The sequence below is a fragment of the Paramacrobiotus metropolitanus genome, unplaced genomic scaffold (genome assembly GCF_019649055.1).
Source record: "Paramacrobiotus metropolitanus isolate TYO unplaced genomic scaffold, Prichtersi_v1.0 Parri_scaffold0000154, whole genome shotgun sequence".
NCBI lineage: Eukaryota > Metazoa > Tardigrada > Eutardigrada > Parachela > Macrobiotidae > Paramacrobiotus > Paramacrobiotus metropolitanus.
Window position 1 is genome coordinate 130194 of NW_026570374.1, and position 25225 is coordinate 155418.

At 44.5% G+C, this 25225-nt stretch overlaps 1 protein-coding gene across 2 annotated transcripts; it reads right to left on the reverse strand.

The window, feature by feature from the left end:
• Positions 1 to 73: 73 nt before the first annotated feature.
• LOC129599743 (uncharacterized) lies at positions 74 to 23832 on the reverse strand. Of its 2 annotated transcripts, XM_055498054.1 has the most exons (7): positions 22641 to 23832; positions 18009 to 18495; positions 10855 to 11211; positions 6737 to 6830; positions 6378 to 6568; positions 1245 to 1578; positions 74 to 192 (listed from the first exon to the last, which is right to left on the reverse strand). In XM_055498054.1, the coding sequence occupies exons 2-6, from the start codon at positions 18390 to 18392 to the stop codon at positions 1354 to 1356; spliced, it is 1251 nt and encodes a 416-aa protein (XP_055354029.1). In that variant the 5' UTR covers positions 18393 to 18495; positions 22641 to 23832; the 3' UTR covers positions 74 to 192; positions 1245 to 1353. The 2 variants fall into 2 exon arrangements, with proteins under 2 accessions (XP_055354029.1, XP_055354030.1); XM_055498055.1 differs by lacking the exon at positions 74 to 192 and having other exon boundaries at positions 1456 to 1578; positions 6145 to 6568.
• Between the last annotated feature and the right edge of the window lie 1393 nt (positions 23833 to 25225).

Genomic DNA, 25225 nt, shown 5'->3' on the forward strand with positions numbered 1-25225 from the left:
CGGTATTAGAAAGCGGCTAAAATTATCGAGGCTTACCATTTTGGGGAATGGTCGGATTATATGGCCGCCAATGTTTGCCTCGAAAATACGAGGAATCGGACTCCAGTGAATAGTCATCCGCCAGTCCGAGTCGCTCGGGATTGTAAAGCCGACCGAAATGCGGCGATGAATCTGGTGAGCGCTCGTTGACACCTGTTAAAAGTACCAACGGCCTTTTCGATTATGCGATACCGATTATAAGCAGCGAATACAATGTAAATAAGGTATAACTGACAACGTTTTATTCGAAAATAACAAACACGGGTTCTCTATAAGCTGACCAACAGGGGACCATAGTCCGTCAAAAACATTAAAAACATGTGTTGCGTGCCAACACCAATGCCCAGGAATGGTTTCGGAGTCAGGAAAAAAACAACAAAAGCTTTTTCACTAAGTAATTTATTTTGAAAACTCTAGAAACGACCCTTAGATACGTACGCTCTGGCTCTGGTTAGATACGTACTTACCGGGGCACATTTTCAGGGTGTAAATTCAACAAATTTTCATCTCTTATAAAAAGATAACAATAAATACTAGCCTATGGGCAGTGCACGGCATCCTACGTTAACACGTTATCGAAATTTGGACAGGACCAGTTGAACTTTAAAACTTCGCTCAAAACTTTTATCCGTTGATTTCAAGATGTCTATTAAAAACTTTTTCAAAATTTTTATCTATGGACGTCAAAAAGATGCTCTACAATGTCCACAGATGGTGGATGTAAACATGTAACAATCTTATGAAGTGCGCTCGGACCATTATTCACCGTATCTGGAGAATGGAGATGGTACAGTATACACTTACTTTTTTCAGTAGAAAAGGATCTTCACTGCTCTTTACTTTGATTTGTTAGACGAGTACTTTTTAAACTTGCCTCGTACCGGTTGTTCAGTAACGTTACAACGTAGATGCGGTGCATTGCCCATAGACTACAGCATATTGTAGAAGTTAATGTGAAATTCTGTTTTGGCCACGCCCATGGACCATAGCAGATGGATTAATTTTTTTAAACATACTACGGTAAACTATCTTTTTAGAAGAGATGAGATTGTTTTGAATTTGCACCGGGATAGTGTGGCCTGGTTAGGAGAGAACGCGTCGACAGAAATTATATTGCCGATCTCGCGACCATTTATCAACGCCATAAAAGCCATCAACAGGAAAACATTAAAACCGAATTCCGCCCGTACAGTCAAATGACTTACCGATCGAAGTGTCCTCTTCGCAAAACTGTTTATGCAGATCAATCGGATCCGGCCTCGTAGCCACCGCCGAAGGTTCACGCACGGCTGGGCGGGTGGGCCCCGGCGGTATTTAAGACTGGTAGGGCACCACCTTACGCAAATCAACGACGGGGTAGGGCTCGGGTGTTAAAGAGCTCGCTGATTTCGGCATGCCACTCGCTGAACTCAGTATGACATACGCTTCCGGATTTGATTCCATGTTCTTTTTAATGTCGTTCAGCAGGTCCTGGAAAGCATTCACGCGATCCGCTAATGTCTGATCCCACTTGTCTTGTGACTTCATCCATTCATCATCCTGAAAAATTATGAAAATTGCAACAATTTCCGAAGATCACATAATTGCAGAAATTTAATGTCAATTGTCAACAGTTCTGTCCCAACTTTAACGCCATGGCTGGTTTGGCTTTATTCAGTTGAAGGTTTTTAAAGAGTCTTGAAATCGGATCTGTTTCACAATGTGATCCCTGCTTTTTTATTTCCACTGGGCAGTCATATGATATTCCAAACCATATTAGTTCTCGATTTTCTTAAATAATTTTAGTTAAAACAGCTTTTCTCAGAGTTGCTCTCGCAATTAAACTTCTAAGCTACTTTTTACACCCTATCCAATTGCGCGTCCGACAAGTCTCCGGCCAACGGTTACTTTGGTAGCTGCATATTTTAGCTATCTTGGTTATTTAAGATGTTCTGAATCTTCTTGGTTCTCTTATGGTTTGTTATGTTTATTCATGCTGCCTTTTGTTTTTCAGTTTCCTAACGTTTTTTAGGTTTTAGGCTTCTTAGCTTTGGTTTTGCGACGTTTTTTTGTTTTCTCTTTTTTTTCGCTAGTTTTATGTATTAGCTCTCTTAACACGAAGTTCCAGCAACTCTGTCCTTTTGCGGCAGCTCATATCACTCAGTCAGAAAACGATTTTACATCTGATTCACAAGCCGAAGTGAGCGTCGGTCGAGATTTACAGTACCCAAGACTGTCCCAAGTGAATGGCGGCCGAAGAAAATGACGGCCGCAATGAGCGTAGACTCAAAACGTCCGAAATGATGGGTAGCCAATGCTCTGTATGCTTCTTATCACACTTCTGCATGATGAAAAATTGAAAATAGCGGTGTGTAAGGCCAGTCTCTACTTGCACTGGCACCTAATTTAGGCAGCTACTCGACAATACAGTAATTAAGAAATTTCATATTTCATAGTTTGTGACCTTGCAATGTTATGCCTGTAATTTTTTGCCATCTCATAGATCAGTCTTCCGTCTGTAATTTTTTAGCAATTTTTTTGGAAAATTACTCGTAAATGCATACGTCTGAAAGAAAACTTTAAAAAACTTTAACATAAAAAGTCTATGGAAAAAGCTAAGAATCCACCACTGCTAAACCGACCACACCACCACTGGCTCAACAGCCAACAGCCGGCAGCAGGCATTTCTTCCAATTACGCTGCAGATGGATGGAATTTCATGTTCCATGACGGATAATATTCCGTCGCCCTAAGTTCGTAGTAACTTTGTACATTTCTCATCAAAATTTAGTCTGAGAAAGAAAATGAAACTGGACAAAAATGGCCGAGAAGATTCTACGAGTGTGGAACACTGGGAAGGTTCGAGAGTCTCTTTTCAAGTAGCTGCCTACTGCAGTGGTTTAGTAAGTCGTCGCGTAATTATACTGCAAGCGCCTTCACGGGCGGGCGCGGTTGTCTTTTTTCTTGAACTGCCAGGGGTTCGTGAATGCCGTTTTTTGAAATTTTTTGCTTTCTGTAAAAATCCAAAGGATCTTTTATAAAACAGCTTATATTAAAACGGCAAATTTTCACGTTAGTTGAGGTTATCTCTACAACTGATTTATTCATGAAGGTTATTTCAACAGGGAAGCAAACGGGAAAATGTTATACGAAATGATCTCAGAACAAACATTATTGTGATCGGTAAAACTGAACTCATCTACAAGTACAGCGGTAGCACCTGAATATTTTATATGTACTGTATGCCTGTTGTTAATTTTAGTAATATTTAAGTGCGAGCGAACCGTAGAATGGACGACAAAAGTACGTAGATGAGGCACGACCGCAGACCGACTGGCACATTTTCAATTATTTTTGTTATGTATTCACAGTATTCTATACGTAAAATATAATAACGATGTTCTTGCATTTAACGTTAATACATCGCTGATGTACTTATTCCGCGTAAGTTAAGTATAAAAATTTCCTTCTACGGGTTTGCGTTTTTTTCTAAAAAGTAACTTTATTCAGCAAAAGCCACTGCACAAAAATATTTGCCTGCTTTGATGTACACAGCAGATAAAAATGTTTTAAATTTTTCTAATTCGGAAACTGTTTGACGGAGCGTCTTGCATGTTTGCTGCTCCGCTCGCGCCACATCTCGGCGTCGCCTGCGGCTCCGCCTTCTAATACGTTGTCTAACGGGCTGAAAAAATCAGTAGTGTATTTTCACAAGTTCAAGGAACGCTCCAGGGGCCGGGCCGCACGCGGTTGTCGGCTCTTTAAGATCAAAGAAACCGACGGTGCGGCCACGCTGGCCACGCCCCACCATGTTCCTTAAACTTGTGAAAGTTAATACAGTATGTATTTTCCAGAAAAGCCTTGTTGGTTAACAATAATGAAGCACTCCATCATATGTACTGCATTTGCGCTACATCCCGCTCCGCACTGCTCGTTTGAACCGAACATGATTAAAATTGTAGCTGCACCGTGGTGTATTTGCATTAAAATTGTAAGTTTTGCAATCCGTAGTCCAGGTTTTCTCGGGAAGAATTCGTTCCGTGTTAAAAAATTCTAAAAAAAATTCATATCTTTCTAGCTTTTTAGGCTTTTCAAGTACGGTGTGTAAAGTAATTATATTTTTCATTTAAAAACAGCAAACCTGAAGTTGCCCATTTGGTGAGTGAACGAAACTGTTTTAGGGCTCACACAACATAAAAATTTCTGTCGCGCTTATATCGCTCATTTTTAAGATTTAATTATTAAAAAGCGCGATTTATGAGCTTTTTAACGAATCTATTTTGAGAACAGACCAAACCAAGGCGCATAACGAATTCTCAAAGTAGGAATTAAGGTTGGCTTGCTACAAACAGGTGTGAGCGGGGGTTCACTAGCGTTCACGTCCGCAACGCTGCGCCACATGGATTACGTGTCTGTGTTGTGTCTCGCTTCTGATTGGCTGACGGATATAGCCGTTCATTGTTTTCTGTTTTGTGGGCGCGGCATAGCACGTGCTGCACAGTATAGAATTGGCTCTACGATTTACGATCGAGCTGCGCCGATCAGTGTTGATTTTCTGTGCTCCAGAATTGTCAATATTAAAAAGTTAGCAATTAGCGGTGCGACGTTTTGTGTTTCCGCATAGCTCGCAATCCATATCGCATTGCTCGCTCCACAGGATCTATCCCGTTTAGGTCTCTGTCTCTGGATCCATTCTGGATCTAGCATTAGACAGGTATACACGTATTCCCATAATATTACTAAACTGACAGGTATCCAATCGAGCTTGCACCTTGTACGATGACGTCACGGTAGATAACCTGCACGATGCGTCGGAGTAAGTACCCCTGCGGGTTTAGTACTTTTCAAAACTCTCAGGTTCATACAACTTGTACGTACTATGGCTAAAAAAATAGAGGAAAAAATTTTAAGTTTGTCAATGCGAAAGCTGGCGAGTAGAAAGTTATCAAGGAAGCGAAAACTTCACGATTTATGTAATTCTCGTTTAGCATTCAGGTCTATGAGGCAGCTTGCCATAGACATCTATGCTAAACAAAAACCACTTCAGCTGATCAAAAATCTAACTGTTTGGTTGTTTTAATTGACTAATAACAGTTCTGGATGTTTTGTTTTGAATAAGTGATTACATTTTAATTGTTTTGATTTGATCACAATAAAAAAATCAATAGTTTTTGTTTACCATAGAGGTCTATGGCAAACAGCCTCATAGACCTCAGTGCTAAATCCGAATTACATTAATCGTAAACTTTTCGTTTCCCTGATAACTTTTTACTTGCCAACTTTTGCTTCACAAACTTGAAATTTTTTCCTCCATTTTTTGAGCCATAGTACGAACAAGTTGTGTGAATCTGGGAGTTTTGAAAAGTGCCAAACCCGCAGGGGTTGCCCACTCCGACGCACAGTGCAGGTGCGCTGCCGTGACGTCACGTTAGTCGATTGGATACCTTATTGTTTAGTAATATTATGGTACTAGTAGACCCCGCGCAAACTGCGCGGAACAAATCAGCTGTAAATAATTCACGTTATTTACAGGCTGCTAAGGTTTAAATTATGATTGAGATTTTTATAAGAAGAATACGGATCACAATTACATATTCTATATTTTAATTTCGATTACGTGTCGCAACTTGCAAGTGTACTGATAAAATTACCTATACTTCTACGGTAGTATGGCTGACACCGCGCAAAGTGCTCAGAGGAATTCGGCTGCTGCCTGATGATAAATGCAATTAAAATAAAAATTACCGCATTTGCTAACTGAGTTGACTTCGCTGATAGAAACTAAGCTGTTATCGAATTAAGTTATTTTTTCCAGCGGTAAGTGGCAATCCCACACCAACTAACACTTAATTCTTAACTAACTTTAAAAGGGTAAATTATGAGTCTCGCAGAGCTGGCTGATAAACTGTAAGAAACAAAACTGCCAAACGATGTCTCACTTGATTGCTGCTCGTCCTGCTTAGCGAGCTCCGCTCGCGCAGCAGTTCCGCTTTGCCTTCTTTAAATATCCGTTTTTTTATTATTGATTTTTTAAAAATACCGTTTTTCGTCGGTATAATACGAATCTAATGAAACAGTGACATCGTAGAAAGGTTAATTTAAAACCCGCGCAAGTAAGGCAGTTACTTTAAGTCTTCGCTGATTGGTTGTGTTGGGGTTCCGTAGACTTTGTATGATAGGGTTTTTTACAGTTTTCTCTCAAACGATGTTTGTTTTTTGAAACCCGAAAGATGCGGGCTCATCTACGAAATCAGCGCTATCGAATGATCCGTAAATGCTGAATATTGATCCAGTCCAAATAAAAAATGTCTGAAAGAGGAAGCAAACATTTTAAAAAGAAAGCCGCTGGATTGCTGTACTTTGGCTTCCTGGAGCGAATTGATGTAATCGTCCAACATTATTCTCAGCTCCAGAACATTCCGGACATTCCGGCGGGTAGAATCCTCCGGCGAATTCTCCGGCGAATCCTCCGCCAACATGTACAGCTTGAACTTTTCAATGAGAACCGCCACTCGGTTAACGAAGAACTGTGTAGTCCGTTCGGTTTTGTCTAAAATTTACAAAGACCACAATTTTTGTGCTTAAAAATATAAACATTGAGGAAAATGTATCCAAAAATTATTCAGAAAATAAAAAAAATATTACACTCTCACAAAAACCCATTGCCTTCTCTCCAGTCAACCATTTTGCATAGTTTTGACCGGCAACCGGCTCTCACCTTTACAGGCTGGATACTTTTGATCCACGAATTCTAGCACCGTTTTCGCGTTTTCTATCCACTGGTCGAAATCCGAGATTTCTTCCCGAAACTCCTGCAAAAATCATATTCATTACCCGGTCAGCATCAAGATTTTTTCTTGTGTCTTATTGTCTTATTTATTTTAAATTACTGTATTTAAACAAGTTTAAGAGCCACCAAATGGCGGAAGCCGTAAACAGTAACGCGCGCCTTCTTTGAAGTACAAAAAATCCGTCGGATATTCTGCGCACACCCGGACTTCTTTGTGGCTCTTAAACTTGTGTACATACACTACAGAGGGTTCGGGAGATTTGGGAGACAGCCTTTGTCTAGAGTTTTGAATTTCCTGCGTTGTCATTTTGTTTTTGCGGGTATTTTTGTGTGGTAAACTGAGCCCTGCCATTCTGGTTAACGCCAGATTGGCAGGGACAAGTCCTGAGCGCTTTTACGGTCGGGTTCTGCCAGCATCCGCCACTGGAGGCTCTCTAGTACCCGTGTAACATCTCACTTCGCCATACTCATCTGGTGGATCTGATTCGCTTTGTTCACCCGTCTCTCGTATCATGGAGTTGAATCGGTTCCTGAATTCAGCCCGCGGAGAAGACTTCGTCGGCCCTGTTGGCGGGAAGCTCGGTGTTTCTGAACGCTGTGCTCGATGTGATCTGGGGCGAGTATTAACCCAAAGCGCTTCGGCGCGTTTTCGCCGTTCAACCAGTGACCTAGTTGGTGCAGCGTTCGGGGCTCTGTGTTTTTTGTTTTCGGGGACGCATGGATGGTCATTCTGGAAGCTGTCGTTTCGCTCACATTGGACCGTGGAGTGGATCTCCCGAACCCTCTGGATGGGTGGATGGGACGTGGAGGTGTAAATTCGGAGTTTCTGTGTGTCATGCCCGATGGGGTCTGGGGCGAGTATTACCCCAAAGCGCTTCGGCGCGTTTTCGCCATTCAGCCAGTGATCTAGTTGGTGTGGCGTGTGGAAATTCTGAGTTTTATGCTGATATTGTTTTGTCTGACTGTCTTTAGTGTTAGGTAGATTTATGAATCTTACACGTTGTCTTTGTCATGCTATCATCGTACTTCACTGTACTTGTACTGTTGTTGAATTAAAATACGTATCAGTATACACTACAGAGACTTTAAACGGCGGACAACTGAGAAGATTGATATTTTCTAGTTCTGACGCTAAAAAACGCTTACCTAGTAAATAAATTTTCATGACAGGCAAAGAAGTTTATGAACGTTTATGGATTCTCGTAGACATAGCATAGGATCCTCTTCAACGGCTCCTCGCACGAATCTTATGCTATGTCTACGAGAAACTACAAACGTTCATAACTTTCTTTGGCTGTCATGAAAATTTACTTACTAGGTACCAAAACAATTCCAGACTTTTTTCTCCATGGTTTGGAATGTGAGTTCGTAGGTTCGGTTGAGATTTATGCGAGTGTGAATGCCAACTTACTTTAACGTTAATGGATCTCTAGACTGCAAGTCTCACAAAAGGGAGGCAGAAATGGAATTCGCTAAGGCTTAGAATATTATTATGTAGGACCATGGCGGTACTAAAGAAAAGGCGCGCGCCACTGGTGACGTCACAGTATGGCAAGGAGCCCGTTAGCGCAGTGCTTTAAGGCTCGTAGCGCGGGGGCTTCATAGACTGCTTTGATAACCGATCGATTTACTTTGATGCTTTTTTCATCCAGGTCTCCTTTCTTTCGGAGTCGAGTTTCGATGACAAATTAAAAACTCGGGGCTATAAACTATAACTTATAATTAAACTATAACTTATAAACACAGAAGTTTCCTTCCAGTGAAACGTTCCGGATGAACTTGGCTGCTTCCTGCTTGGCGGGGTTTTTGGTGGTTTATTTGAGGCAATGGTGAGGGGGTCGGTTCTGCAGTGGTGGATTCTCGACTTCTCCCGTAGACTCAGCTTGTCACATTTTTACTACGTTTTGTAAAACTGAAACTGTTTGTCTCAAATCTGACTTCTGATGGCTCTGCTACGCAATAAGAGCTATCGAAGGATACGAAGACATCGAAGTTTGCTCCAATGTGTCGCTGGGACCGACTCCCCGCAATTGAATTTTGAGCACTCATTATTCTTTTAGTACAAGGCAAGCGGCATCTCTTTCCCCTCTCTTTCGTACCGTTTATCTCTTTCCCCGGCTGCATCGCTGCCGTGTGTGAGCGCACACGTGACACATTTCATTCAGCTATTTCACATCTAAACCGGTTTTGCGGCTGCGGCAGATTCCGCAGCCAATGCTGTGCACAGATAAGAGCGAATCAAAGCTTCACGTGTGCGCTCACACACGGCAGCGATGCAGCCGGCCCTAAGCCGGGGAAAGAGATAAACGGTACTCGTACTAAAGGGAGGGAAAAGAGATGGCGTTTGCCTTGTACTTGTAATATAATATATATAATAAGAGAGCCCGCGCAGAATAAATAAAAGGAGAATAATTCAAAGCAAAAAAAAATAATTTTTACTTCTATAGATCTTCCTTCACTTCTATAGTATGTAATGTCACTATGTATTTTATGAGGAAATTATAGAATTAGCATGTTGCTGTTATTATAATGTTACCGGACTGCCAGGACAACCCTATAATTATAGACCACTGCATATTAAATTTTTCAAAGTTTCTTCCCGGAAATGGGCCGGTTATCGGTTTAGTTTTGCAGGACGAATGTTTCGCACCATACCAGTAGATAACTGATTAACTATCACTCAAAATTTTATTTGCCCAGTTGCAAATTATATCTCAGTAATTTAAACACAACTTATGCTACCTGGTCATTTTTACCATCGCGATTCGCGCGGTCAGCCGCGCTGTTTCGAAACTCAATGTACAACGTATTAGCCTGCAGTTGCAGACTTGCAGTCTAGAGATCCTGACCGAGTCCGAATCATACACTGACAATCAAATTATCAAAATTTCCCGATCTTTAATTAGTTTTCTGTTGCTTTGTATTCATTAAACAATCCATGTTACAAAGTAAATTACTTTTACAAAAAATAATTAGCCATTTTAAAATATTATGATATTTCTTTCATCGCCCGTTTATTCGGAAATGTGAAGCAGGTTGCCTCGCTTGCCCTCCGCTCGCGCCGCAGCTCGGCGTCGCCTGCGGCTCCGCCTTCTATGAAAAACTGAAGAAATTATTTCAAGTTTCGCAAAATCTCGCTCTCAAGAATAATTCATAGCACCCTGAATGACGCGCCTAACGACAGTCGAAAGCAATCACTTAAATAAAAAACTTGTTAGTTATACAGCTCTGCTGCAGTTAATACAAATTAACTAAATTACGCTCATGTGGAATATGCACCTGCCAGCATGCTGTCCCTAAATTCTAAACATGCAGTACCACTTTTCTCGGATATTTTCCACAGAAAACAAATTACCTAACTCGCATCTTGCCCGCGAGTCGTAACTCGCAAATCGTCGCAAATTTTTGTCTTCAACGGCATATCAGTAGCATTGCCAACCGCCCGTGGAACGTTGCAACTTCAACTGGTCAAACCACTGCGAATACTGTAGCAGCTTTTTCAGAAACAGTTTTGAGCAAAGTTTCGCAGACATTGTTGTCGCAGACATTATCAGGTCATCAGTCTTCTTTTTTAAGCAATCTTACTTTTTCTGAAGCCATTTGTTGATAAAAATTTATAATTTAATTCAAGAATCAAGACTACAGAATCGTACGTGGTCATGATTAGAAGTTCCCAGCAAAGCTGGCCAAAACGCGTTTTAGCTGTCGAAAGAGTGGTGGGGTGGACAGCTTTGCAGTGTTGGATTCTCAGCTTTTCTCATTGGCTTCTATGTTAAAGTTTTCAAGTTTTCTTTCAATAGTTTGTTTTTCTCAAAAAACTGAGTTGTGATGGCAAATCTACCCACTAAAGGCTATCGAATGATACGTAGACATAGAAGTTTGATTCAGTGGATCGGGATGGCGAACTCGACAGAGTAGGAATTTCGTTGAGGCTTACGCGATTATTATATTATAGTGATGATGATGATGATGATAAAGGAAAGGAATAGATGGCAACCAAACGACCGCACGAGTAGCTACAGAAAGGAAATATTTTTGGAACTTACCGGTGCGTTATTAGAGGCTAAAGGCTCGTCGCGTTCACGCTCCTTGGAACCGGCGTTGGAGTCGTGGTCATCATCCCCGCTTTGAGTCCCCGCAGTTTCGCGGCCGCTCCACCTATCCGTTGCGCTCATCTTCGGATGGATGTTTCTGGAGATCCCTGATGAAAGGGATCTTCGCAGCAAATCCTGGAGATCCCTGATTAAAGGGATCTTCGCAGCAAATCCTGGAGATCCCTGATGAAAGGGATTTTCGCAGCAAATCCTGGAGATCCCTGATGAAAGGGATCTTCGCAGCAAAAACCCGATCCAAAGCGAGTGCCAGCGGACAGTGTGATTCGGGCAGGAAGGCGAAGGGATCTCCTGTCGGACAAAGCGGCTGATAAACAATAGGCCAGTACGATACTAATATGATAAATAAAATCCTTCCTACTTTAGACAACGACGAGGGATAATTTCAGGGGATAACATTCGCTGAGCAGGACAGATTTCAAAGAAGACAGGCAAAGAAGATTCCGAAAGGAGAAAAAATATGCGCTAAATTGCAGAATTAGTACACGAGTGCACTGAAAGCTGCTGTGCGATTGAGTACCCAAACTGCGCGAGTCGCATCCGTGTAGAAAAATGCGAAATAGAAGATTACGCAACCAAACAGAAGCAAAGTAAAGCCATGCATTGTTTTAACGAGTGCAGATGTACGTACTGAGTACACCACAACTGTATTAATGACAGTACAATATCCTTGTAAGATTTTGTTGCACTGAATAGATGCGGCGTAACGTAAATGATCAAATGAAAAAAACACTCCACAGTCTCCACTTACAAAAGTGCACAGGAATTCTGAATTATTAAGTCGTAGCAGTCACCGTCACTACACCCTGTCACCCAGTATAAATAATTACTTAAACGAACGCTCGGGCCATTCAGAATCTCCGATATGTAGACCGGAAGCTCCCCGTTCAATCGCGGCATTGTCAGGAAAAGATCCGTCGAAAGAGAAGCGAGGCGCGGGCAACGGTTCATCTACGCCATTGCCAGCGGATATGTTGTGGAATATTGAATTCCAACATGGAAACATGCCTTCTAACCTGGGAACAGCGCCAGTTTCGGCTAATTTCAAACCAAGTATTCTCTGCTTCGGCCGCTTGTTACAGTTGTTTGTCAGTGGCGTGTACGGTGTAATGACTAATGAGTATTTTGGTAAGATTTTTGTCGGGAAAAAGTATACACGCCGTAGTTTTTCTGTTAACTTCAATACTGTAATTTTAAAAAATCACCGAATTCGAAGTGACCTAGAATTATAAGCATACGGCGATGTTGACTTTAAACTTTATTACGGAGCGGTTAGTGACTAGAGGGAAAAAGTACAGTCCGAGAGAACAAGACTAGTAATGATAATAATGTGTGTTCAATGTAAGCATAAGAGTATTTATATCTTCGTGGTTTGTGCGGCGGCAGCAGAGGCGTACGATGTGTAGTCGTATTCCATCCAGCGGCGTACATCATGTCGACATATTATCATATTGGCATAACAGCATACACAGTGTACACGATTGTAACAGCTGAGATCGGCAAACGTAAGCGCGAGGAATCCAAGAATACCGACGATAATTCTAATGCAGGCATCTGCGAGCTGCTGATGGAGTTGGCTGAATACGAGAAAGTTGCCAGCGGCGAGCAGTATAAATACCTCGCGTACCGTAAAGCAGCGCAGACGCTGGCTGAACAGAAAACCCGTATCAAAAGTGGCGCTGAAGCGCAGAAGCTGCCAGGAATTGGGGAAAGCATTGCAGGCAAGATTGATGAGTTTCTGAAGACGGGCAAGATGGAAAAAGTAAAGGAGGCTCGCGACGACGACACAGCCAAGATACTGGCGGATTTGGCGCGGGTGCCCGGGATTGGCCATGCTCGGGCCAAGGAACTGTACGATCAAGGCATTAGAAGCATCGAGGATCTCAAGAAGCATCCGGACCTTCTGCCCGAACAACTGCAGAAGCCCGTAAAGAATTTGGACGCTATTGAGTCTCCCATAAACAAACAACAGGCGGACAAAATCAAGAAGTATCTGGAACAGCAACTAAAGGTACGCTTTAATGTCAATTTGCCATGCCTGCATTTTTTAAAACATGGTTATCTGAAACTACTGCAAATTTGATTTTACTTTTTAACAGAATTTGGAGACAGCAAGCATTCGCTTTGTCCCGATTTTTGTTACAAACGGGAATAGATATTGCAAGATTATAACATTAAAACTTTTAATGCTGTATATTTTGTTTGCTTGTACAGATGGCAGAAATTTTCTATGGCAGTTTATTTAGTACTGCTGTGAAAGATATTTTATTAGTGTATTTTTCAAAATGTCACTCAGTATTTTTTGAGAATTCTGTACCTGCTTTAATTTCCAAATATTCGTGCAGAAAGGATTTCATCATTGTTCTTTTACGGTTTTTAAAATAAATTAGCAACTGTAAATAAATTTTTTTTGTTTTTAGGGTTTGGATGGTCGGTTCAAGGTGACACTGTGTGGCGCCTGCGGCCGTCATGAGGCTACTGTGCTGGAATTGGTTGCTGTCATCACTCATAGTGCTTCCGAAGAGAAAACGAAGGATTTGCTGCACGAACTAACCGAGAAGCTGAAACATTCCGGTTTTCTTCCGGAGACCATGACCGAAGGTAACCATCGCGTTAAAGGCATTTGCCAGTTGCCGGCTGCCCACTCTCCGAAGAAACCTGAACGCAGCAGTCCTCAACGCAGCAGTCCTCGCAAAAAAGCGAAAAAGGAGGATGACGTATCTGCGGCGGATGAGGAAAAGCATGGTGAACAGCACATGTTGCTGCTGTGCATGTATCCCGACAGCCAGGAAGCTGCGGTGGTGCTGCATTGGACGGGCATTGATGTCTTTGTGCAGGAGATGAGCTCCAGAGCCAAATCAAAGGGATTCTTGTTGAATGAGTTCGGGTTTGTTGAATGAGTGTTTGTTGATTCTTGTTGACTGTACCGGCATCGGGGAAGTGGCGACAAAGCGGACAATGCCGCCAAAGTGGACAGTGAGGAGGATATCTTCAAAGAGCTGGACATAGAGTATGTGAAACCGGAAGATCGGAACGTGTAGATAATCACTGATCGGTGAGCTGTTTCTGTCGTTTTCGAAGCTAGTGGTCTGGCTTTAACCGCATTTCCGTTTTTTGATCTGTAACTGTACCGGAGCTCCGGAGTTTAAATCGTATGACATAGGAATGGATAATTGTCTTGTGCATTATCCTGTATTTTGGTTTAAGACAGATAGATGCAACGTGTATTATGTGTATGTTCCATCTTTCCCTTAAATTCTTTTAGCGTTTAGAAGCGTTCGCTGTTCGGCTGTTTTGCATAGTTCTGCCTTTTGCAGTTGTTTTTCGAACATTGTCTTTTCGCTATAAACCGGAATGAATTCTTAATCGAGACATTGACTTCCGGAAAGAAATATCTGGAAGATAGCACAAGTAGATTGAATAACCTTCTCGTTTAGCTGAAAACCTTCAGAATTCACTCAGTTGGTTGCAGCCGGGAAGAGTTACGAGTACAACTGACTCGGATTACGAGCGCTGTAAAGAATGCGCCCGCAACCGTACCGTACTGCCGATCGAGATGAGTGCTGTAGAAGTACTAGAAATAAACATACCGCATAGAATGTCCAAGTTAGGACATTAAGTGGTTCCATAGGAATGAACCCATAGGCTAGGACACGAGTGGTTCACCAGGTTCTGAACCAATGGAATAAGATAAACCTATGGCACCACATGGAACCACCGTGAAACTACAAGTGAACCAGGTATACTCCTACATGCCGACACGCTGTCACACTACCGCTTTACCCCTTGAACCAAGTGAACCTATGGAACCACATGGAACCTCCGTGAAACCACAAGTGAACCAAGTACACTCTCACTTGCTCACACGCTGTCACACTACCGCTCTGCCCCTTGAACCAGGTGAACCTATTGAACCACTTGGAACCTCCGTGGAACCACAAGTGAACCAAGTACGCTCTCACTTGCTCACACGCTGTCACACTACCGCTCTGCCCCTTGAACCAGGTGAACCTATGGCACCACATGGAACCACCGTGAAACTACAAGTGAACCAGGTATACTCCTACATGCCGACACGCTGTCACACTACCGCTTTACCCCTTGAACCAAGTGAACCTATGGAACCACATGGAACCTCCGTGAAACCACAAGTGAACCAAGTACACTCTCACTTGCTCACACGCTGTCACACTACCGCTTTACCCCTTGAACCAAGTGAACCTATGGAACCACATGGAACCTCCGTGAAACCACAAGTGAACCAAGTACGCTCTCACTTGCTCACACGCTGTCACACTACCGCTCTGCCCCTTGAACCAGGTGAACCTATTGAACCACTTGGAACCTCCTTGGAACCACAAGTGAACCAGCATCTTTCAACAGATCATCGAGCGGATCCTGCACCGACCTGCAGGGCTGCGAAGGTGTTGCCGTCTACCTGGACGACATTATTGTCACTGGTGCGACTGAGGAAGAACACCTCCGCAACCTCGAGAAAGTCCTGCAGCGGCTCAAAGAACATGGACTGACGCTCAAACAGACAAAGTGCCGGTTCATGCAAGAATCGGTTGAATATCTTGGCTTTGTGGTGGACAGTCGCGGCCGACACATATCGCGCGACCGCGCCAAAGCGCTGCTGGAGATGGACGAACCAAGGCACATCAGCGAGCTACGCGCCTTCCTTGGCATGGTCAATCATTACGGGAAGTTCCTTCCCGACGTATCTTCAAAGTGTAACGTCTACCATAACCTACTGAAAACCGGAGTGACTTGGGATTGGTCAAAGGAATGCGCGCGTCAGTTCCGAGCACTGAAAGAGGACATCGTGAGAGCGACGTTCCTGGTGCACTTCAACCCGGAAATGCCACTGGTGCTGGCTGCCGACGCCTCACAGTATGGCCTGGGTGCTGTTCTGTGCCACCGGTTCCCCGACGGGACGGAGCGACCAATCGCCCACGCATCCAAGAGTCTCAGTGCGGCCGAAAAGAATTATGGCCGAATAGAGAAAGAAGCTTTGGCGATGGTGTTTGGTTACAAGAAATTCCACCAATACATCGCTGGGAGGGAGTTTACGCTGCTGACAGACCATAAGCCGCTTCTCAGCGTCTTCGGCAGCCGGAAGGGCGTTCCCGTCGTGACCGCCAACCGCCTACAGCGATGGGCGTTGCTGCTCATGGGGTACAGTTTCTCCATCGAGTATCGCAGGACGGAGGATTTCGGCCAAGCAGACGGGTTGATCCGTCTGCCACTGCTCTCCACGCAGCTGGAAGGCATATCCGGTCTCGGCATGGACAGCGTCGTGAGTGCCGTGCATAGCGATAACGCCAACCACCTGCCGCTGTCAGTCGCAGCGATCGCGGAGGAGACGCTGGTCAACCCGGAGCTCCGAGAAGTAAGCCGTTACATCCTAAACGGCTGGCCTAGCACCACTGCCGATAACCTCCGACCGTACAAACGGCTGGAGCACGAACTGGTCATGGTGAACGGCTGTGTCTGCTGGGGTCACCGGACTGTAATTCCTGACAAGTTCCGCAAGCAGGTGCTGACATATTTGCACGAAGCCCACATGGGAGCTGGGAAGATGAAGGCAGAAGCCCGAGGTTACTGTTGGTGGCCGCAGATGGATCGCGAAATCGAGCAGGTCACCAAAGACTGCCGCACCTGCACAGAGCGAGCTCTCGACACCGCGAAGGTTCCGCTGGCCCAGTGGGAGGTCCCAGGTGCATATGGACTTCGCCGCCCCTTACCATGGAACCATGCTGTTCGTGGTAGTGGACGCCATGTCCAAGTGGCCGGAAGTCATTTCCATGAAGCACGCTACGACCGAGACTGTCATCGATGCTCTGCTCACGATGTTCAGTCGCTACGGAGCATTTGCGGAAGCCGCTTCCGACAACGGTACGCAATTCACTTCACAGCAGTTCACGGATTTTTGTAACCAGTTTGGGATTAAGCACATCCGAACGCCACCGGGTCACCAGCAATCCAACGGACAGGCGGAGCGTTACGTACAGACCGTGAAAGAGGGAATCGCGAAGCTGATGGAAGATGGCAAAACACTTTCAGTTGCCTTGCGTCAGTTCCTCTGGCGGCATCGCAGCGTTCCACACGCCACAACGGGCAAGTCGCCAGCCGAGCTGTTCATGGGCCGCAAAATGCGCTCAACGTTAGACCTGCTGATCCCCGTCATGATGACCACGGCCGAACGTAACCGCGAACGATACCGAAGAATTTCGACAAGCGGACAGTTCCGAAAAGCTTTCAGCCTGGTCAGCTGGTTCTCGTTCGAGATTTCCGCCCCAGTCGCGGCGTTGACTGGGTTAGTGGAAAACTGATCAAGCGGGACGGCGCCCGAATATGGGAGGTTTCCGTCAACAGAACAGTCTGGCGTCGTCACTATAATCAAATTCGACCACGATACTGGCTGGAACCAGATGAAACGAAACTGGGCAGTACATTGCCAGAAACGCCAGTTGTCGACGCACAGAACAATTCTGCAGCACGGATGGCAGATGAAACACAGGAAGCGCACCCTGCTAATGAAACGGTGAAACCTCTGCCAGATAACGTCAAAGAGGCAACAACAGCGAAAAATGAGCCAGCGGCAGCTCAACAGCCAACCAAACCGAAAAAGGTCAAGCCGCCGCAGCCAGTTGAAAATTTACGAAGAACAGAGCGAACCATAGTGAAACCGGATCGATTAATAGCGGATCCGAAATTTGGTTCTTAACTGTGTGCTTGAGTGTGTTTAACTACAAACACACTGGGGAAGGTGTGACGGCATGTACTTAGTATATGACTTCAAGTGCTTAGCAATGTTAACCTTTATGAATATTTACAGTCCTGACATACAGTCTACAGATTAGTCAGTTCTCTGGTTGGCTCGCGGAATAAATAAAACATACGTATTTGGTAATACGTGAAAAATTATCGAGAAGTCACTAACTCTAACCATTGTAAAGCCTGAAATGAAACTTTCTTGGAAAACACCAGAGGAAAAGCAAAATTTGATTTCATTCAACTGGAAAGCAAGTTTCTTTTCAAACTGTTACAAAAACGAGCGAAAATCACCAGAATTTCCTTCCTACCTTAGCGTAGACCAGCGTGTGGCGATCCTTCTGGAAGAGAGTGTTGATCCTGGGGATCCCGCGGTCCCAGCTGTTCTCCAGATCCTCCAGCGTCAGGCGGCGGTTCTGCACATTGGCCTCCTGCCGCTTCAGCGCGTACTCGGCCCAGACACGCTGCGAGTCGGTGAACTCGGACTCCCAGGGCTGGATGTAGCGGTACAAGTTGGGGATCAGCTGGTCCTCGTCGTGCGACATGCCGGAGCGGAAGTGCGTGATGCCGATGTCCGTCTGCTTGGACCAGTGCAGATCCGACTGCGGGATCAGCACGTGCCCCATCGACAGCATGCCCAGGCCGCCGATCTCCTTCGGCGTGTAGAAGACGACGGGCGGGAAGCGCGACGGCATCTTCCAGTTCAGCCCGATCTTGATGCGCGTCTGAAGCTTGTTCTCGCACTTCACCAGCAAATCCAGCAGCTCCTGCGTGTTCACCACCGCCTCGCGGTAAAAGCTGTTGGACAGAAAGAAAAATTAAGCAATAATACATTAAGATAAACACGTTCAGATGAAACGAAATTTCATCTATTTTCCATGTACTTGCAAAGGGTACCTACGAAATGATGCAAAATCGATGTACTTATGAAAAAATTATAGATATTTATGCATTTCCATCTAATTATGATAAACACCTGCGAAATTTCATCTATTTCGCATATAGATACTACTTGCAAAGGATACCTGCTACGAAATTTCATCTATTTCGCATGTACTTGCAAAGAGTGCCTATGCATTGATGCACATTCCATGTACTAACGAAAAATACCGTAGAAATTTATGCATTTTGCAGGCGAGAGGTAAATAAGCTGCTGAACAAAAGTAAATCGGAAAACAATGTAGCCTTTGATCTGGACGAATTAAATGACCATTTTTCTACAATGGGTGAACACGGCGCACCGCATCCGCCAGCTAGTCTGCCTGTAGAAAACCCTTCGGCGTCTTTTGAATTCGAATACGTGACTGCTGAAACTGTTTCAGAAATTTTTGTTAAAATGTTGGGAAAAAAGAAATCTGCAGGACCTAACGGTGTTCCGCATAAACTGTTACAGCAAATTTTTCCACTTTTGGTCGTGCCGATTGCTAACTTAATCAACCAGTGTTTTACGAAAGGAATTTTTCCTAAAATTTTTAAAATGGCTGAAGTGATTGCGTTGCCAAAATGCAGCAGCCCCACAGCAGCGAATGACTTGCGGCCGATCTCTCTGTTATGCAACCTTTCGAAGGTTTTCGAAAAAGCCGCACAGGCGCAGCTGGTAAAGTTTCTTAAAGATCGAAATATTTTATCCTCAAATCAGTCCACCAAAGCGCTAGCGGCTAGCAAACTACAAAGTGCACTGCCGGCTATAACAGAATGGTTCAACACCAACAGTCTTGTAATTAACGAAAAAAAGTCAAAATTGATGTTCGTCTATTCTTGCCGAAGCAGAGAAGTCGGTCAGCCGACAATTGTTTTGAATGGTCACCAACTGGAAGCAGTAACAGCAGTTAAGCACTTGGGGGTGATAATTGACCAACATTTAAAATGGGCCGAACATTGTAATAAGGTCCACAAAAGTGTCAGTCAGGGAATCGCTCTCATAAATCGTGCAAAAGACGGCCTGTGCAATTCTCAACGCATCGGACTTTTTTACGCATTTGTCCAGTCTCATCTGGACTACTGTTCTACTGTGTGGAACGGCGCGTCTGTGTCCTTGCGTGAGAAATTAGCGGCTGCACACCGAAATGCTGTTCGGGCGATCGCGAATTACCCGAGAACACCAGGGAAAACGCTAATGAATCAGTTCGGAATCCTCCCGCTGTTCACCAGATGGAAGCACCAGGAAGCCACCTGGCTATATAAAATCTGGCATCCTACGACATTCCATGTCCCGACGTACATCGCGGAAATGATTGTGTTGGACGAGCAAAAGAAGCCGTACAGCTTGCGACACGTTAGCCGCCCAACCATCAAAACACATGCGGCGACGAAAACTGGAGAAGCAACGCTCGCATGGAGGCTAAATAAGCTGCTGAATAAAATTTACTGCTGTAGTAGTGATGTGTTGAACTTACGTTCTCTAAATTGTTTTAAGGCCGCTTTGTTTCTGTGCTAGCTTCCTATAAATTCTTGTATATTTGATTCTGATCTTCTGATTGTGTTTCTTGATGTTCAGCCAGGTTTAAAATCCCATGCTAGACTGTCAACCTAGCCGGATAGGGGCTACCTGCTCTGATTGCAATTAAATTAAATTAATTAATTAATTAATAATTATCACGAATTCCTACGAAATTTCATTTAGTGCGCATTGTACTTGCAAAAGGTACCTACGAATTGATGCACATTCCATGTACTAACGAAAAATACCGTAGAAATTTATGCATCCCTCTATAATTTGCGCGTAAGCCTTAATCTTTGTTGAGTCCGTCAGCTCGACGCATTGATCCAAAGTACTGTGACTATGTATCATTCGATAGCCCTTGAAATGTAGATTAGCCATCACAAATTAGTTTTTGGAGAAAAAGATAAGTTTGAAAGAAAACGATCAAAAACTTTAACGTACAAAGTCTATGGGAAAAGCTAAGAACCCACCACTGCTAAACCGACCACCTCATCACTGTATCAAGAGCAAACATCTTCGCTGCCGCTGGATCGTGTTTTATATCCCTTAACAGATAATGCTCCATCGTCCGAAGTTCGTATGTTTCTCATCAAAATTTAGTTCTGAGAAAGAAAATAAAACGAAAGAAAGGAGGGAAAAATGCCCGAGAAGATTCTGCGGCTGTGGGACGGTTCTAAAGTCTGTTTTCAAGTACCTGGCCCCCGCAGTGGTTTATTGAGTCTTCGCTTAACTATACTGCAAAGAGCCTTTTCAGTTTCCGGGCGGACGCGCTTGCCTTTCTTGCTAAACCACCTGCGATGCAATTGTGATTTGTGATTTGCGAAGACGGATTTTTCGAAATTTGCTACTTTATCGTTTTCAATAGAAAAGGCAAGGTAGTGTTCGAGAAAAGCTAGCGGGGCAATTTGGAATTTTCAAAATTTGCTTTTAAGAACAGCAAACTATTTGCTCCGAATCGTACTGACTGTTTGAATTACGTAAATACGAGTATCAATGTAAATCGTATCAAAGTAAATCCACTACAGTGCAGCTATCTCTAGAACGTAAATCATGTCCGGTTTAAAAACGGATGGAGAGGAGTTGGATGTAGCATGAATTGCATGATATGAGTTGGAACCTCGAATGCTCCATTACTAAGTAACAATGGACAAATATTTTTTTTCTGTCTGCTATACTGCTTACTGGAAGGTGGAGCCGCAGGCGACGCCGAGTTACGGCGCGAGCGGAGCTCCCGTAGCAGCAAGCGCAATGTCGCGTAAGAGTTCCCGTTTTTGAAAAGAAATGGCTGTTCTCACCACCCTGGCACCTTCTTTGGGTATTCTCACCACCTTTCACCACGTTTTGGCTTTTTTTTCGCACGACCTTTTTAGACATATTTTTTACCCCACCATTGGCTGTTGTCACAACCTTTCTACACCTCCTTTCGGCTATTCCCACCTCCTTAGATACGGGCAACGGCGATCACACGGTCCGCAGTAAAAACTGGCTACGACTGCGACGCTTTCGCCTTTGCTTTCGGGATCGACATGATCAACAATCGGAAACCAATCGGTGGTGCCAATAGACTTAAAGGTGGTGAAAGGTGGCGAGAATAGCCAAATGGTGGTGCGAGGTGGTGGGAACAGCCACACCCTTTTGAAAAAGAGCTAAAGCAGAGAAGGAACCAACGAAATGCCCCTGTTTTTATTTATTTTGGCTATGGTCAAAGCAGTAATAAAAAAAGAATATTAATAGCAAGTAGAGCATTTACTCTGTTGATATACTGATTGATAAACTGGGACAGGAAGGGCACCAAACTGGTGATTTAAAGTTCAGTCAATAAATTGTTATCGGATAGTTTAAAGCTTTTTAAATCGTAGAATGAAACAGAAGCAGGAAGGGAGAACAACTTTAATAAATTACAGAGCCCCTGTGCAGTAGCTGCACGAAATTTAGGTAAATGATTGGTTATTGGTCTGGAAACTAAGAAATAGATTGGAAATTAATAAGAACATTTATCCGCCTTTGGGAAAAAAATTTCGCATTTCAGGTTTAAGGTCATCTCTGCAGTCAGTTATAGAGACAGGCAAATTTTCAGTAGATATTACCGTCAAGTTCAACTATGGACTTCGGTAAACATGTATTGTAGAATTTTACAGATACATATATTACAGAATTTCTCGCTTCGTCCATAAAAGTGATGATAAAGCCTACACTACCTGCAGTCACAGTTTTAATTTTTTTACTGGGTCATGATTTGTCCATCGCATTAATTATTCCGCGCAATTTGCGCGGGGTCTGCTAGTTTTCCTTCTAATTATGATGAATACCTAGCAAATTTCATCTGTCTCGGATGTGCCTGCGAAGAGTACCTACGACTTACGAGGTTGATGTATCTTTTAGGTACTGTATATGAAGAAAACAGTCTAAGTTTACGCAATTCGTATCAAAGGGTTTCCGCAATATTTCGTACCGATGTTCACCGTGGGAAGTAGAAACAATTCTTCTTTATACAACTTACGCCACCAAATCCGATGAGAGCCGTGTTCCACTTGTTGACAATCTTGGTGAAGGTCGTCGAGCCCGAGGCCATCAGGATCTGCCGCACCCGGTTATAGAACTACTGCATGGAGTCATCGTCGACGCGCAGGAAGCACTGCGCCGTCCGCTCCTTCGTCACCTCGTTCTGCAGATTCGACACGCCGTCCTTGTGCGTGTACCCTCCGTGCTGGTGCGGCACGGATGCAGGATGCGGCACGGATGCAGGATGCGGCACTCGAAGCCGCACAAACTGAACAGCAGGTTAGGATTATCCTTGGAGTACACCGACCCGAAGCTCTCGTCCCAGTTGATGGTAGTGGTGGAGCGCGGCAGCCGATCTTGATGTCTCAGAAGACGGCGCGGCCCAGGTTGACGTCGTGCTTCATCAGGCGCATGCGCGAGTCGCGCGGCCAGCACTTCTTGTTGTTATAGCCCACGATTTTTCTCGTTGTTAGGGTCCGGTGCTCCGGTAAGGAGCGCTGGATCAGGTCGCGCGCACGGGCATGTTCTCCAGAAGCTTCAGCACCGCGTGCGGAATGTACTTACTTGAGCGCCCCCAAGTAGGCGGGCTTGTCGTTCTGGAACTTCTTTTGCGTTATATCCGTTGTCGCGGATGATCTTGCGCACGTGCTCCGGTGGCATGTTCTCCTTCTGCGCGTCGATGAAGCCGAACTTGCGCTTCTCCGCGTAGCGCTTCGTCTGCAGCAGCTGCCACTTCTTGGCCTTCTCCAGCTCGGCCTGCCACTGCCGCTCGTCCGGCTGCGGCGGCTTCGTTCAAAACTTCGTTCAGCTGCACAACCAACCAACACCAGCATTCCTCGAAAAACATGTCCACTGGCACTCTGCCTACACCATCTAAAATTCCATCCTTTCCTGAAGCATATTTGTAGATTAATCCCTAGTTCTGCCAAGTGCCAACAAACTTCATTGATCAAATGACGGAGAAGGACTAGTCAGTGAGACACTGCAACAAGACTTCGACGATCATCGAGCAGGAGTCCGGAACGCACGCTCTAATCACGATCGCACAGCAGACAGCATCCACACTCCTCGCTCGCACCACTTTCACACAGAAAACAACACTACTTTACCTGATCCACAAAAATTCAAGCTTCTATCTTTCCACTGCAGTAATCAAATGATGAAAACTGGAATCGCAGAAACACAGATATCCCAACCGTAACGTTTGTCAATTTTTGTATTTTTTGACAAGAAATTTTTGAAAACATGCAGCCGTGTTCACGGGATATTGTACACGGGTGCAGTAGTGCTTGCTTAACCATTAAAAGTGATACATCAGCGCTGGTTCATTGTTGTACCAGCGTAAATACACGAGGGCATAAAGTATTATATTATATCTCCCATGTAATTATGAAGAAAACTTTAGGGATATGTATCATTTTGTATCTAATTGTGATGAATAGTGAATACCTTAGAATTCCATGTAATTTGCATGAAATTGCAGAGAGAACATACGATACTTATGCATCTTTCATGTAATTATGAAGAAAACTTTAGAGATATGGGCATTTCGCATCTAATTATGATGAATACGTTATAATTTCATGTAATTTGCATGAAATTCCAAAGAGAACTTACGATACTTATGCATCTTCCATGTAATTATGAAGAAAACGTTAGAGATATGTGCATTTTGCATCTAATTATGACGAATACCTTAGAATTCCATGTATTTTGCACGAAATTGCAATGAGGCGTTGACGAAGGAGCAGTCGAATTGGGGACAGCACTCGTCGGTCACGGGCATGGCCTTGCAGTCGTGGGCGGGCCGCCGCAGGTCAGCGGCGTGCAGACCACGTGGCCCTGCTCCGTGCACTCGGAGCGAGCGCACGCGCGCCGGGTTGTCTACGTCGTCGTTGGAGGCGCACTGCTGATCTACGGGCGATGCACACGGCGGTCAGCAAGGGACAAGAAAAAGCCGGTGTTAAGTGTACCTTTGAAGAGGCGTTGCGGCGGCATGCAGCGCTGCTTGCACTGCTGCCGGTTTTCGAAGTTGTTCTCGTTGCCGGCGCATCCTGAATAGATGAACTGCCGGCATCCGGAAATCCGCCCGTGGACAGTCAGTCTGTGAACACCGGGTTTTGCTAATCGCGTCGTCATACGTACGATTCGTACTGTCACCGCAGGCCCGCATGCTAAAGTTTTGGCAGCCGCTAATTTCGCCGCGAAGTAGGCACTCTGAAAAAACAATTCGTTGTTAAATAAAGAGACGCCACCCTGCTTAGCAGACCAATGTTGTACCGAATATGGCTGCACGAATCCACCGGTAATCTGCTCATCACAATCTTTCTTGGGATCCCCGTTGAAGCCGCTCAAGCACTTGCACTCTGCGATCGAACCGGTATAATAAAAAACCGTACAAAAAAATAACTGTTGGCGACTTCGGAGGTTTGCCGTTGAGAGCAGGGCACTGTGCGTTCTTGTCGCACTCGATGAAGCGGCCAAAACTGAAACAGGCCTTCGGGCTGGACAGGACTAAATACGGGACAATCTAAGTGACCTTGATTAATTGGCTAATTGACGTTGACGGACAGCGGGCGCCGG

What these genes read in the sequence shown, in the direction of transcription:
- LOC129599743 (XM_055498054.1), bottom strand. Translation starts at nt 18,392, where the DNA reads ATGCCGTCGCGCTTCCCGCCCGTCGTCTTCTACACGCCGAAGGAGATC. An exon ending in ACACGCTGGTCTACGCTAAG is followed by an intron (nt 11,212 to 18,008) that starts GTAGGAAGGAAA and finishes TTTGTCCGACAG; the next exon opens with GAGATCCCTTCGCCTTCCTG. An exon ending in TAGCCTCTAATAACGCACCG is followed by an intron (nt 6,831 to 10,854) that starts GTAAGTTCCAAA and finishes TGATTTTTGCAG; the next exon opens with GAGTTTCGGGAAGAAATCTC.